The following is a 13,140-nucleotide window of genomic DNA, read 5'->3' as shown; positions in this document are numbered from 1 at the left end:
TCCTCACCTATGTGGCAGTTGTACATCCAGATGCGGTGGCCATCGTAGCGGGTCCTGCACTTCATGATGTTGTTGGTGTAGTCAGACTCTGCCACCTCGTAGTTGGGGTTGATGACAACCTGGGGGAGAGTTGGTCGGACTGGCTGCCGAGTCCTGCCTCAGCCACCCACCACCCAGCCAGGGCCCTGCCGAGGCCGGCGCTGCCTTCAGAGCCGGTGGCCTTGGGAGAGGGAGCGGGGCGGTGCTGCTCACGAGGAGCCAGTGCAGGACGGGCCAGAGCAGGCCAGGCAGGCAGCAGGCAGGTCCTGGAGGAGGGAGAGGCCCATGACCTCAGTGTGGTTCACACACAGCCTGCCTAAAGCAGCCTTCGAAAGGGGTCTCCCTCTCCCGCTGCCCTGGGAGGCCTGAGGTGGGGAGAGGCGGAAGTCGGGGCCTGGGGAGGGCACAGAACAGACTGTTGAGGAACAGAAGGGGGCAGGATGTGCTGAGACGGGAGGGGCAAGGACAGGCACCGAGGGAGGTGGGAGAAGGGCCGCCCTGCGCACTGGAGACTGGACGCGGCTGCTGGCGGTGTCACTTGAAGTGTCCCTCCTGCTGTCTGGGCTTTGGTGTTGCTCCCAGTGGTTCTCAACCTTCCTAATGCCGCGACCCTTTAATACAGTTCCTCATGTTGTGGTGACCCCCAACCATAAAATTATTTTCGTTGCTACTTCATAACTGTAATTTTGCTACTGTTATGAATCGTAATGTAAATATCTGATATGCAGGATGTGTTTTCATTGTTCGCGACCCACAGGTTGAGAACCGCTGCTAGGCAGTCCCTGAGCCCTCCCTGCTTGGCCAGCCCACGGGCCTGGGCTGTGTGGAGACTGGACCCCCTTGCACCCCTTCTGTGGATCACCCCAGCTGAAGGGCATAGTCCAAAGGGCAGGGATAAGGAGGGCCGTCATGTAGTGAGGGTTTCTATGAGGGACAGAAAAGGGACAGGAAAGGAAGACGGGAGTGGGGGACCCAGAGGAGAAAGGGAGGGGGAGGGGAGAATAGACCAGAGCTGCACCTGGGCCGTGGGTGAGGCACGGGGGACAAATGACAGGTTTTCCCTTGAGGGCCCTGCTGTGCCCAGCGGCTGAGGGGACAGTGCTGCCCTGGGTCTGTGGGGATGAGGGAGCAGCATCCTGCCAGTTAAGGAACAGTTTCTCGGTTTGGGGCCTAAAGATCCTTCCGCCCAGGAGGGCTTGGGCATGGCCCTTTAGCAGGCTGGCTGGGCCTCTCAGAGGTGCTGACCGCCTGGGGCCCCGAATCTGGCCCTCTTGTCAGACCTGCCCTAGGCCGTGTCCCACTTTGACACAGTCTTTCTTCTCTGCTAAGGCCGGTAAACCGTAAATGTCCCGCTCTGGGAAGGCCTTACTTTTCTTTGATCTCTTTTCTACCCAACAACCTAGCTGTCCCCTGTGGCCTGCCCCCAGCCACGTATGACTCATAGCACGAGGCAAACAAACCCCGCCCACTGAGGCCTGTGCAGCTCCTTGCCCACAGATAGCTGCGCCCCCAGGGAGCCCACCCCACAGTGTAGCCACGAGGGCAGCAGGTACCGCCCGGGCTCATCTCTGGGGCCACCTGGGTCAGCTTGACCCACTTGGGGTGGGGGTTGGGGACTGAAATGTGTGGTCTCCACGATCCCATTGGATTCTCATTCTACAATTCCAAACCTGGAGAGGACCTGTGGGACGGGGCTTTAGTTTATTAGATAAAAGATCTGCTGTGAATCCAGGAACGGTGAGAAGGCAGCTAGAGCAAGGCCTCCAGGAACCTAGTCACCCATGCAGCCACCTCAGCCTTGGCGCACAGCCCCTCTGCCTGGGGCCTGCTGGCCCCCGCCCCCGCCACATGCAGCGTTTCTGATGTCTGCACGGGGATCCACGTGGGAATGGGGAGGGCTACACTACTGAAGCTTCGTGTCTACCCCAAGGGAAATATTCTTCTCCATTAATCAGAGGCATTAACGTGCCCACAGTGCACTAATTTGTGGATTGTATAGTTCAGGGGTGGAGAACGCACAATACAGAGTAGGTGTGAGCTGGGTTTGCCTGGCTGTCAGATGAGTAACAGTGATGCCATCGCTGGTGATGACACCAGGCAGTGCCTGCCATCGGTCTCCGCTGGGCCAGTCATTATACAGAGGGCGCCCGTCAGGACAGAATGCACGATGGTACGCATGCACCCAGCAAAGTGACAGCAAACCTCCAACGCAAGCCGCCCTCCACGGCGTACGTGCACAGACACAGAGATTCCGTTTTTAAAACACAGAGCACTGCCCTTTGGCGGGGCCTCTCCAAGTCTGCGGTTTTGGGCTTGTGGGTGGAAAAGTGCTTGGCTGTCTGATTTCTAGCCTCTGAAATTGCCAGGGAGACTCTTAAAGTCCCTCTGTGGTTACTTCTCTGCAGGTGTTGGTTCATCCCAGGGCTGCCATTGGGTGGGGACTGTGGGCGGGGCCCTGGGCTGGCTGAGTGCTCCCTGGGGAAAGCTTTCAAGGCACAATGACACATTTCTGGTCACCTACTTTGCCACCCATGGGGCAAGCTGGAAAGCAAGATGGGTGGGGAAATGAGAGGGTGTGAGGAAGCCTGTAAGGGCACAAGTGCACCTGCAAACCAGGAGGGGAGACCCGGGGCAGGCTTGTCTCCCCACGGGTCAGGGCCCTGGCTGGAGCATAAAGCCATTTGCAGGAAGGTAAGGGGCCAAGCCTCCTTGATTCCTCCCCAGGGCTGGCCTTCCCCCGAGACGGAGTACGTGGAAGCCCTGGCAAGTGCACAGTCACTGGACAGGTTGTCTCTAGTGCCAGACATGCTCCGTTATAACAGCCTTTTTCTGTGACTGCTTTCAGCCTTGACAGCACAGACCACAGCAGGGTGAGGACGCCAGAGAAGCCCGGGGGAGGTGAGAGTGTAGTTCCAAGGGAGCAAACGGGGCTGGTGGCCTTAGCGTCTGGCTGCAGATGCATTTTGATTTGAAAGCACCAGATGTTAAGTGAATTGAGTGCCAACGTCTCAGGTCTGCAGTCCACCTCCCGCCCCCGCCCTGCCAAGCCTGCCTGCCTCACATACTCAGGTTCCCGGACTGAGCGCACAGGCCTCTGGGCGCAGGACTCCTGCACTTTAGACAGCCTGGCCTCCATGTACCTGTTTTGTTTGGGCACCAACAGAAAGGAGGCTGCCCTCCCCCCCCCGCCCCCCTGCCCGGGAAAAAGACCCTTCCTTCCATCCGCCGAGGCCCAGAACGCCTTCCTACGCCCTCACCTGAAACAGGTAGTCTCCAGGCGGCACGTCGGTGATGTCCACCCACTGGCAGTCGATGTCATGGCGGTACACGTCCCAGCAGCCCATGGTGATGCCCTGCTCGCCAAAGTTGGCACACTCGTAATTCTTCTGGATGTCTGCAGGCAGGTGCCGAGGGAACCCGTCACCAGGCACACGTGGTGCCTCTGCCCTCTGTGCCACCCTCCCCACAGGACCTCAAACAGCCCTGCTGGGTGTGTAACATCCCAGACCCCGCCCTCAGTGTCTCAAACCCCCCAGCCTCAGCTTCAGCAGGGCTCAGCATGCCACCCCATTGTGTGGTGTCTTTCAATAGAATCCCTTACCCAATTTCCTACCCACATCCCAGCCAGGGTCCCCCTCCTCCACGAAGCCTTCCCTGGTCACTATGGCCCACCTTGGCCTTTCTGAGGAACCATTGGCCTGGGAACGAAGCTCATGCTTGTCGGGAAAAGCTGTGACCTTTAATGTTTAGCTTACTGTGGGGTCATCTTGTCTCTCTCTGGACAATCAGCACTTGAATTTGGGCTCAGGTCTGGTTTGTCTGTCTGACCCTTACTGGGCCAGCGGCTCATATGGCACACAGTAGGCGCTCAAAACCCACTTGTGTGGTCTCATGGCACATCAGTGGCAGCCACATTTATTGAGAGGCTGCCACGTCGGACACTACTCGACGCACTGGGTGTACCGAGAAGAATCCGGTGTCTTCCCTTGAAGAGCCCAGGCATGCCGGGAGGGCAGGTGCCCACAGTGCCGGTGGGCGGCCTCTTAGCAGTGTGAGCAGGGTGCTGCCTCTGCCTGAGGGAGCTGAGAGTCTGGGAGTTGCAGACGGGCTCGTTTGAGCTCCAACTTGAAGGGTAAGAGCCTGTGGGGCAGGGGCACTTGGATTTGGGACACAGGGAGAATGGCTGTGGCAGCCAGAGTGGGAGGGGACTATGTCTCTGGTCCAAGGGTTAGAGCCTGACCAGTGCCCATCAGCATAACTCTGGGGATCCTGGCGCCTTTATAGCCAGGCCTTGCCCACACCCCGAGTGTAGCCATAGAAGCCCCCATAGAGAAAGGTCATGTGGGGAGTCAGCAGTGGCCAGGGTCCAGCATCACACCTGGGCTCTGGGCTGGGTGGGCACAGCTGTTAGGGCATGGCGTCCCTCTGCAGCCCCCCCAGGACCCCCACAAAGATACCTCCTTCACATTCCGTGTCCTCCAAGCAGAAGCTGGCCTTGTGGCCCTCTGCCACCTTGGTGCCATTGAGGTTCAGGAGATCGTAGTGGGTGAACACTTCCATGCTGTGGTAGTGCCTGGTATGGAAGACAGGGCCGGGGAGTCAGTTTGGGGAGCAACTGCCGCCTGCAAGCAACTGCCTGGCTGGCGATTTGCTTGTGGGGACACCTTGAGTAGCGTGGTCCAAAGGGGTGGCTGATGGGAGAGGAGGGGTGACGGCATAAGGTGGTACCAGGGTGTTTACGTGGGGTCCAGAGTGAGGCAGCAGCTCCTGGGCCTCAGTTCTCTCATCAGCTAAATGGGAATAATAACGAACGAAATGCATGGGGTGCGGGAATTAGTGAGATGAATGGATGAGCACAGGGCCTAGTGTACAATAAGCTCAATAAACTAAGGTATCTGTTCTGAGTGCCTCTAACACCCCCTTCCCCCTCCAGCACTCCAGTGGCTCTCACAGCCCCTTCCTATTTGGTACCCATCCCACAGACTAGTAAAAGTTACTGTTCGGTGTCTTTTGAAAACGTTTTGAAGTGGGAATATGGTGGAGAGGGAGAGAAGAGGATGGGGAGGGTCCGTGGAGTAGGGGAGAGGCAGACGAGCAGGCCCTAACGTGTCCCAGGGACAGGCCGGCAGGAGCGGGAGCAGGGTGCAGGGTGCAGGGAGCAGGGTGCAGGGTGGTCAGCCACAGCTGGTGGCAGGCCGGCAGGAGCGGGAGCAGGGTGCAGGGTGCAGGGTGGTCAGCCGCAGCTGGAAGTGAGCAGCAGGAAGTCTGTGCTCCCTGCACGGAGCAAATGCACACGAGGGGCCAGGCAGCTGTGGAGGGAGCGAAGCAGAGGAGGGGTTGCTGTGCAGCCGGCTCCCTGTTTACATACAGCGCCCCTTCTCGCTGGGTGGGGATGGGAGGAATTAAGAACAGATGCAGATTCCTGGAAAGTGATGCATTTGGTACAGAGCGCACGAGGGGAACGTGGCTGCCGGGGGCTCTGAGGCACTGGCTGGCCCGGCCGTCCTGAGCTGCAACGTGTGTGTCAGTCTGCAACTGCCGAACACGCTCGCCTCCCTCTCACAGGGGACATCTGGGAACGGGGGAAATGGACAAGGCGCCAAGGCACGGGAGCAGGAGCCCTTGCATTGCCTACGCGTGACCGGAGTTGTCTCCTCGGGAAGAGAGAATGGTAACATGGCCCCGCCTCAGGAGTAGGATAGGATCGGCAGGAGACAGTGCAGAAATGCCTAACCCTCGGCTGTGACAGAGGGGTACACAGTGCCTGTCCACTCTCTCCTTATTGCTAACCTTCCCTTAGTAAGAGGAGGAGTATTTTTATTATCACCACCACCGCTACCATTCCTGCCATTATTCCCAGGCCCACGGTAGCTTCTCCCCGCCCAAGCCGCCGTGGCTGGCCCCAGGCTCCCTCCGCTGGAACTGGCGCAGCAGAGGACCGAGGGAAGAGGGGAATTAGAAGGGTAGCTTTTCAGAGAGGAAATTAGAGGTTCTTTTCCTCTTCCTCCTGTGTTTGCCTTTGCTGAAAATAATGTCATAAGTTCCTACGCTGGGCTTTTCCCAGGTCACTCATGTTTCTGGGTAAACGAAGCCGAGCCAGGGCCACTGGCACATTCACAAGGACACATTCTGTGGCAGCTGAGCGATGACTCTGAAAGTCTCTTTCGGCTCCTTGGAGGAGCAAGATGAGGCTGAGGTCTGACTCATTGCCTAAAACATGTCTGCATCTTTCTGAGAACAGCTTCTGTTACCCTGTTTACCAGCTGGAAGACGGAAGAGAAATAGGGTTATGTTCCGTTGTCTAAACAAAACTCAGACGGAGACCACAGACAAACTGTTGTGAGGCTGACCTCCTCCCGCTCCCCCTGCCTCTGTAAACTTGATTTAAGTCTTCCCCAGCTCTTCAGTTTCCCCCGTGAACCCCGGGGATGAAACAGCTGGTTTGAGCCTCCCAGCTGTAGCTCGCTGCAGTCTGAAGCCCCTCTGCCTTGCCTCTCCAGCATGTGGACACCACCCCTGGGCCACGTCTCCCTCCCAGCTGGCTGGCTGGAGGGCCCAGGGCACCCCACCCCATCACCCATGCATGCCCCACCCCGGAAGGTGGGAAGGTGCATCCTGGTAATGAGGGTTTATACTTCCTCTTCCCAGGCTGAGGTGCCCTAACCTTTGGATGTCTGAGAGGAGAGGTAAAGACAGGAAAACTTCGCTTGGAAAGAAATACCAGAACACTAAGGAGACAGAATAATGTGACCCTTGATGGAGCCATTGTAAGATGGATAAAGGAAGGACAGCCTTCTGCCAAAAGACTCGAGCCCAGTGTTTGAGGAAGGAGACTGCTGCGGGGTCAACCTCTGTGTCATCTTGGGGCTTTCAAAGAACATAGCCCTGTTTCTCATTGCAGGACCAATTCAACTGGGAGCGATGGCTTTCCTCATTTGCGCTAATTCGAACCAGGGTTCTCAACTTTGGATCCAGGGATGGGCTCAGAGTATCTGTAGATCTGCTGAGCCAGGATGTTAAATATTCTAGAAAAAAATAATTTTTTTGAGTGGAGGAAGGGCTAGCTTTCATCAGACTCCCACAGGGACCCCATAAAGGTTTGGGGCCAGGAGTGCTGTAGAAAGGCCTCTTGCAGAGCCTGGAGAGTCCCCAGAGCTTTGGGGGCTGGGTGGGGGCTCCCATGCTCCCCGGATCCTATGGCCACAGGTTCTCAGTTCTAGACCAGCAGGGGAGGTCTGAAGGGACACATGCTCAGCCACATGTTCTTCCCCGCCCAGCCTCTCAAACCATTTACTGGAACATGTGTAAGCAAGGAAATGACAGACCCCAGGAAAAGCAGGGGCGGCGATCGGAGCAGCACTTCCTCGATTCCCCTGGTGCTTTCTCAGAGGAGAGCCAGCATATGTCGCACAGACACTCGGGCCATGTAATGTCTGGGTGGACCGTCATGTGTGGGGCAGAGATGCAATTATCTTCCACTTATAGATGCACAGGCGGCGTCCGCCCGCAGGCCCAGGCCTCCTCCATGTGTTCCCCACGGAAATCAGGCACCAAGGCGGTCATGACTCTCATTTTACCCTTTGCCTTCCACCCTGCACCGACACGCTTCCGTATGAAAAGCACAAGTTCTTTGGCCGATGACAACTTTCAGAACATAGGGACAGTCGTTATAAAGGAAAACTGGCAACCCTACGTTCTGCCCTAGTCCTTTCTTTCGAAATGAGTTGAACAACTCTATCCCCAAACTGATTCGAATGTGACTAGGCCCTCAGTTGTTCTGTGATAAAGCAGACAGGTTTCTGATGAAGGGTCAGCGGAGGGGACAGAAAGAGCACACACGTTGGGGTCAGACAGGCCCGAGTGAGGTTCCCTGCCCAGTAACTTCTTGTGTCACACCAACATGGAGCATCCGTTTCCTTACCCCTGAAAATGAGGGTGCCCCGTGCCTGGCACTTAGAGGGGGTCCCTAACAGTGATCACCACATTATAGGGCAGGAAGGACGCCTGGAGATGAGTTAGACCGGGCTTCTCAGACTGTGGTGTGAACACAAGCGTGTGGTGATCCTGTTAAATTAGATTTGAATGCACCGGGCCCCGGGGTGTAGCAGTGACGGCAGACACGCCAGCCCATGGCCTCGCTGTGAAAAGCAGGGACCACGTGCCAAAGCTCTGCTGTGTAGATGGGATTCTGAGGATAGAGACGGGCACTCACTGGACCCACGCCTGGGCCTGCCTTTCTTCCTTTTCAAAAGTGTGCTCCTTCTGTTCCCTCTACCTGCCCAGCCAGGTCTGAGCAGGAAAACATGAACAAGCAGGGGCAGCGGGCTCTGAATTAGAGTTAGAATCAAGGCAAAGAAAAAAAAAGGCAAATGCAGGAGATGAATGAGGTGGCTCCTGTTGGTTCCAGCTAGAGCTGGCTCCAGGATTTCACTCTGCTCTTGTCCAGGATTTACAGCCCTGGAATCAGACCCACAGACGGGGGCCTGGAAGGGACAGCAGAGGTCCTGGGTGATGTGGCCCAGATGTCCTGACATTGCACAGCTTGTTAGAGGCACAGCGGGGTTGAGAGACCAGGTCTCTGGACTCCTGGGGCTAGAACACTTTTCTCCAAACCCACTGTCTTCCTAGAAATATTTAAAACACATACTGGTATTTAAAATATATTTTTAAGTGAACCTAGAGTCCAATCATTGCAGACCCCCAAGCACCCTGTAGAGGACCAACCTCCTGTGGACACACTTGAACACTGTTGACAGGTCAGTGGAGGGGCATGGGGTACTCAAAACGAAGTCTCTTTCCTAGTGTTAGAGGCATGGGAGACAAGAGAGAATGGGCTCAGGGAATGGGGGGTGGGCCAGGGCAACTGGGAGTGGAGACTGGCAGGCCAGTGTGGCAGACCGACTCCCTCCAACTTAGGATCACTGGCCCCCTGGACTGTGAGGTCTCTCTGTGACCCTGTGATTCTCAGTCCCATCGGGGCCTTGCAGACGGAAGGGAGGCCTCACCTGTGGCAGTCATGCCAGATCCACGCATGGCGGCCGTTCTTGGGCCGGAAGTCGGACTGGCCGTTGTTGTGGATCTGGGAGGAAAAGCGCAGCAGCCGCCGGTGGCCTGTGGTGGGGTTGGTCTGGGCAGCCGAGGCGGAGAGGCAGTTCTCCTCCATGGCGCACTGGAGTATGAACATGGGCCGGTCCTCCAGGTAGGTGCTCTGCTGGACAATCTCCGCATTGAGGACCAGGTCAGGGGCGGCTGCGGAGGGCAGACACTGTGCTCAAGCAAGACCCGAGACCCCCTCACCCCTTCTCAAGTATCTGACTTCTGATTCCTGAACTGAGACAAACTCCCGTGCCTGCCTAGCACCACCTTCTAGAACTGACTCTCGGTCTCCCTCTCTCAAGGTCACCGTCCTTGAGGAACACCAGCCCACATTCCTCTTCCCCCTCTGAGTGTCCTGTTGGAGGCCTCGGCAGGTATCAGTGCAGATGGGCAAAACGTTGGAAATTGTGCAATCTTTAACGGGTCCATTAGGGTTCATTATATTATTTTCTCTGCTTTTGAGTAGCTTGAGATGTCCCATATGAAAAGCAAATAATAATAAGGATGATGACAAACAATAACAATGTTCTCTCTACCAAAAAGAACCCTCTAATACGTGGGTCCGATTCTTTTGGGAGTGATATAGATCTATTTTCCAATGTGTGTAATATTGTATGTAGATTTAGTCTTTTGCCAATATCTACTTTTCTTTCATCTGCTTTTATTTTATGCTACCTTGAGTTTTATTTAGGTTTATGTTATCGAAATGCCTTTTTTGGGGGGGGGAGGGGGAGGTGTATTACAGATATAAATGAATTAATAAGCCATGACAGCGGTGAGACCGCCTCTCTCTGCTTGGATGTGTTCCCCCAGGGGACTGTACGGGTGATGACCTCAGGCTCTCCTCTCAGACAGGATGCAATAGCTTGGGACGTCTGCCCGAAGAAGCCAACGCTGGCATCCAGCGTCCTGCCTTAACAGGCCGAGGAAATGCTGAGTGAGTCTTAAGGGCGTTGGTGAGAGAATTGAATTGACTGAACTCAAGGTTTCATCTTCTCCCTCGTGCTCCGTGATGGTAGATGACAGCGCATCATTTTTTATCAAGCACCTGCATATATTCATTGTCATGTTTAATTTTCAGTTTCTAGAAAAAACAACTGCAGATCATAGTGGTTAACTAACTTTGCCAAGATCAGCAGTAAGTGGCAGGCGGGGTCTGGTCTCAGATCCTGGGCCTCTCCTGCCTCCCTGATTCACCAGGGAGCGGTTTTACAAGGCCAGGGGTGGGGAGAGTGGAGTTTGGGGATCAGGAGATGACACTCCCAAAGGCCATCCTCTGGTCCTCTCTCTCAGAATGGGAGGGAGACTTCACACCCTCGGTCATTCTGAATCCTGGAAGGGTTTCCCCTTCTATATTTTCAGTCTTTCTAGAATGCCCAGGGAGTCATCAGGAAGCAAAATCACCTCCAGGCTGTGCAACAGAAAATGACCTACAGAGGAGCGTGGAAGGTAAGAAAGGAGGTGGTGTGCGCCGAGCACCTAGCATGGTCTAACCTCAGAACCATCCTCCTGCTAAAAGCAAGGAGTTCTCAGCCACATAATCTGCCCAAGGTTGCTTAAAGAGTCTACAGTGGCCCTGAGATTCGAACCCAAGGCTCCCCAGACACCCTGGTTACTCCCTAACCCTAACCCACCCTGCCATCAAGCAAGGTTCTGTGGGTGGGGTTGGGGGAGTCCCTTTTGCCCCCACCTTCTCACTTAACAAGAATTAACCTCTGTTCCTTTTTTGCTCAGCCAGTGGCAGAGGCCCCAGAGCCTTGCAAGGAATAACCACTGAGACTCTGGTCCTTTCCTGGAGCCTGGCAGGGAGGGTGGATCTGACCCCCAGGAACTCACTTTCTGAGCAGGCGACTCCAGCCCCATAATGTGCTCCGCCCTGGGGGCAGGCCACGTCCTCATCCTGGCGACAGTGTGCCAGGGACAGCTCCGTTCCCGAGCACTTCACTCCGCTCATGACCACTTTGTTGGCATTGATGTTTTCCTGCCAATACCAGGTCTCCTGGGGAGTCAACAAAAGAAATGGCCAGTATGTCACCTTGAATGGTCACCTTCTTATATTCTACTAGGGGCCCAGTGCATGAATTCGTGCACCTTGAAAGGAACTGTGGGCTGCGAGGCTGCCGTGGGTGGGCACAGGGGCAGGTCTCAGCCTATCCTCTGCGCCCCCACCTGGCCTCTCCAGCTTCGGCCCCAGGTCCCCTGTCTTCCAGCAGCCCTGCTCCCGCCACCACCACTCCCACATGCTGATGGCACTGGCTCTGCTCTCGCCCGCTGATGGCGCAGAGTGATTGGGCCGGTGCCATCAGCAGGTGCAAGCATCGGCTACTGCCCCAACCGCCCCTCAGGAGCAGGGGGGAGGCGGAGAAGCCCTCAGGGGCAATCGGGGCCGGCAGCCACAGCTCACACCCGCTGACAGCGCTGAGCAATCAGGGCCAGACTTCTGGTCTAATTAGCATATTACACTTTTATTATTATAGATCATCGTTCAGCCTCACAAAAGTCTCAACACTTTATGATCCCATTCCAGGTCTCCTGGGGAGTCAACAAAAGAAATGGCCAGTGTGTCACCTTGAATGGTCACTTTCTCATATTCTTTCATCGTTCAGCCTCACAAAAGTCTCAACGCTTTATGATCCCATCCCAGGTCTCCTGGGGAGTCAACAAAAGAAATGGCCAGTATGTCACCTTGAATGGTCACCTTCTTATATTCTACTAGGGGCCCAGTGCATGAATTCGTGCACCTTGAAAGGAACTGTGGGCTGCGAGGCTGCCGTGGGTGGGCACAGGGGCAGGTCTCAGCCTATCCTCTGCGCCCCCACCTGGCCTCTCCAGCTTCGGCCCCAGGTCCCCTGTCTTCCAGCAGCCCTGCTCCCGCCACCACCACTCCCACATGCTGATGGCACTGGCTCTGCTCTCGCCCGCTGATGGCGCAGAGTGATTGGGCCGGTGCCATCAGCAGGTGCAAGCATCGGCTACTGCCCCAACCGCCCCTCAGGAGCAGGGGGGAGGCGGAGAAGCCCTCAGGGGCAATCGGGGCCGGCAGCCACAGCTCACACCCGCTGACAGCGCTGAGCAATCAGGGCCAGACTTCTGGTCTAATTAGCATATTACACTTTTATTATTATAGATCATCGTTCAGCCTCACAAAAGTCTCAACACTTTATGATCCCATTTGCCAGATGGAGATAACTGAGGCACCAAGAAGCACTTACCCAAGCCATGCAGTTTGTTGTGGCAGAGTGAGTGAGACTCCAGGTCTTCTGACCATGAGCATTGGAGTCTGTCACACCCCCCTCCACCCTGGAGAGCATTGCTAAAGTAGCTTTGGTCAAACAACTGTTCAGTGCTGTGTGTCAGGAATGGCCGGCACCTGCAACTCATGCTGCCACTGACTTATCCTGAGCCCAGGGCAGACATTACTAATCAATCACGGCACTCTCCTCTGAGTCTGACTGCGATCTCAGAATCCTTCTCAACACAATGCCCCAGGAAGACACTACCAATTGATGAGAACGGGCAGGAGAGAAGAAATGTATTCACATATGGCAGTAGCCAGTTTGCTATCCATACATATAGAGAACCTGACTATATATCCCTCATCCTCTGGATAGAAAACTGGGGCCTCGAGAAGGGACAGATACCAGATGCAGGCCCAATGCACAACCCCAGCTGAGGCCCGGATGTCTTAGGAATGGGCTGATAAGGAACAAAAATAGCCAGACAGCCACTATGTGTAATGAGCACTGTTTTCTGCTCTCCTGAGAGAGACAGTGCCCTGGCTTGTCACAGGCGGTATTAGCGGAGACGCTGTGCTGCCCAGGGAGCCGGCTCCCGGAGGGTGTGGGCAGCAGTGCCAGAGGCCACGGGGCAGCCCTGCTCCGGGCTCACTGCCTTCCCGGACCTGGCCGGCAGTCAGGCTCAGCAAGGCTGCCAGGCTTCTTCCAGGTCTCGCCCTTAGAATCCCTCTTCCCTAGCAGGGCCACCTGGGCATGGGAGCTGGGGTCG

The 13,140-nt window shown here is 55.8% G+C and overlaps 1 protein-coding gene across 1 annotated transcript in view; it reads right to left on the bottom strand.

The window, feature by feature from the left end:
• The window catches only part of LOXL2 (lysyl oxidase-like 2), a 98,754-nt gene that overhangs the window by 797 nt on the left and 84,817 nt on the right, over positions 1-13,140 (bottom strand). Inside the window, exons 9-13 of the mRNA XM_005864583.2 lie at positions 10,972-11,134; positions 9,045-9,288; positions 4,497-4,612; positions 3,297-3,433; positions 8-119 (exon numbers count right to left, since the gene is read on the bottom strand). Of these exons, the coding sequence (XP_005864645.1) occupies positions 8-119; positions 3,297-3,433; positions 4,497-4,612; positions 9,045-9,288; positions 10,972-11,134 (772 nt within the window). The remainder of the gene's footprint in view (positions 1-7; positions 120-3,296; positions 3,434-4,496; positions 4,613-9,044; positions 9,289-10,971; positions 11,135-13,140) is intronic.

This window comes from Myotis brandtii, unplaced genomic scaffold (assembly GCF_000412655.1).
Source record: "Myotis brandtii unplaced genomic scaffold, ASM41265v1 scaffold19, whole genome shotgun sequence".
Classification (NCBI taxonomy): domain Eukaryota; kingdom Metazoa; phylum Chordata; class Mammalia; order Chiroptera; family Vespertilionidae; genus Myotis; species Myotis brandtii.
Note: the sequence above shows the minus strand (reverse complement) of the source record. Positions and strands in the feature narration are given on the sequence as shown.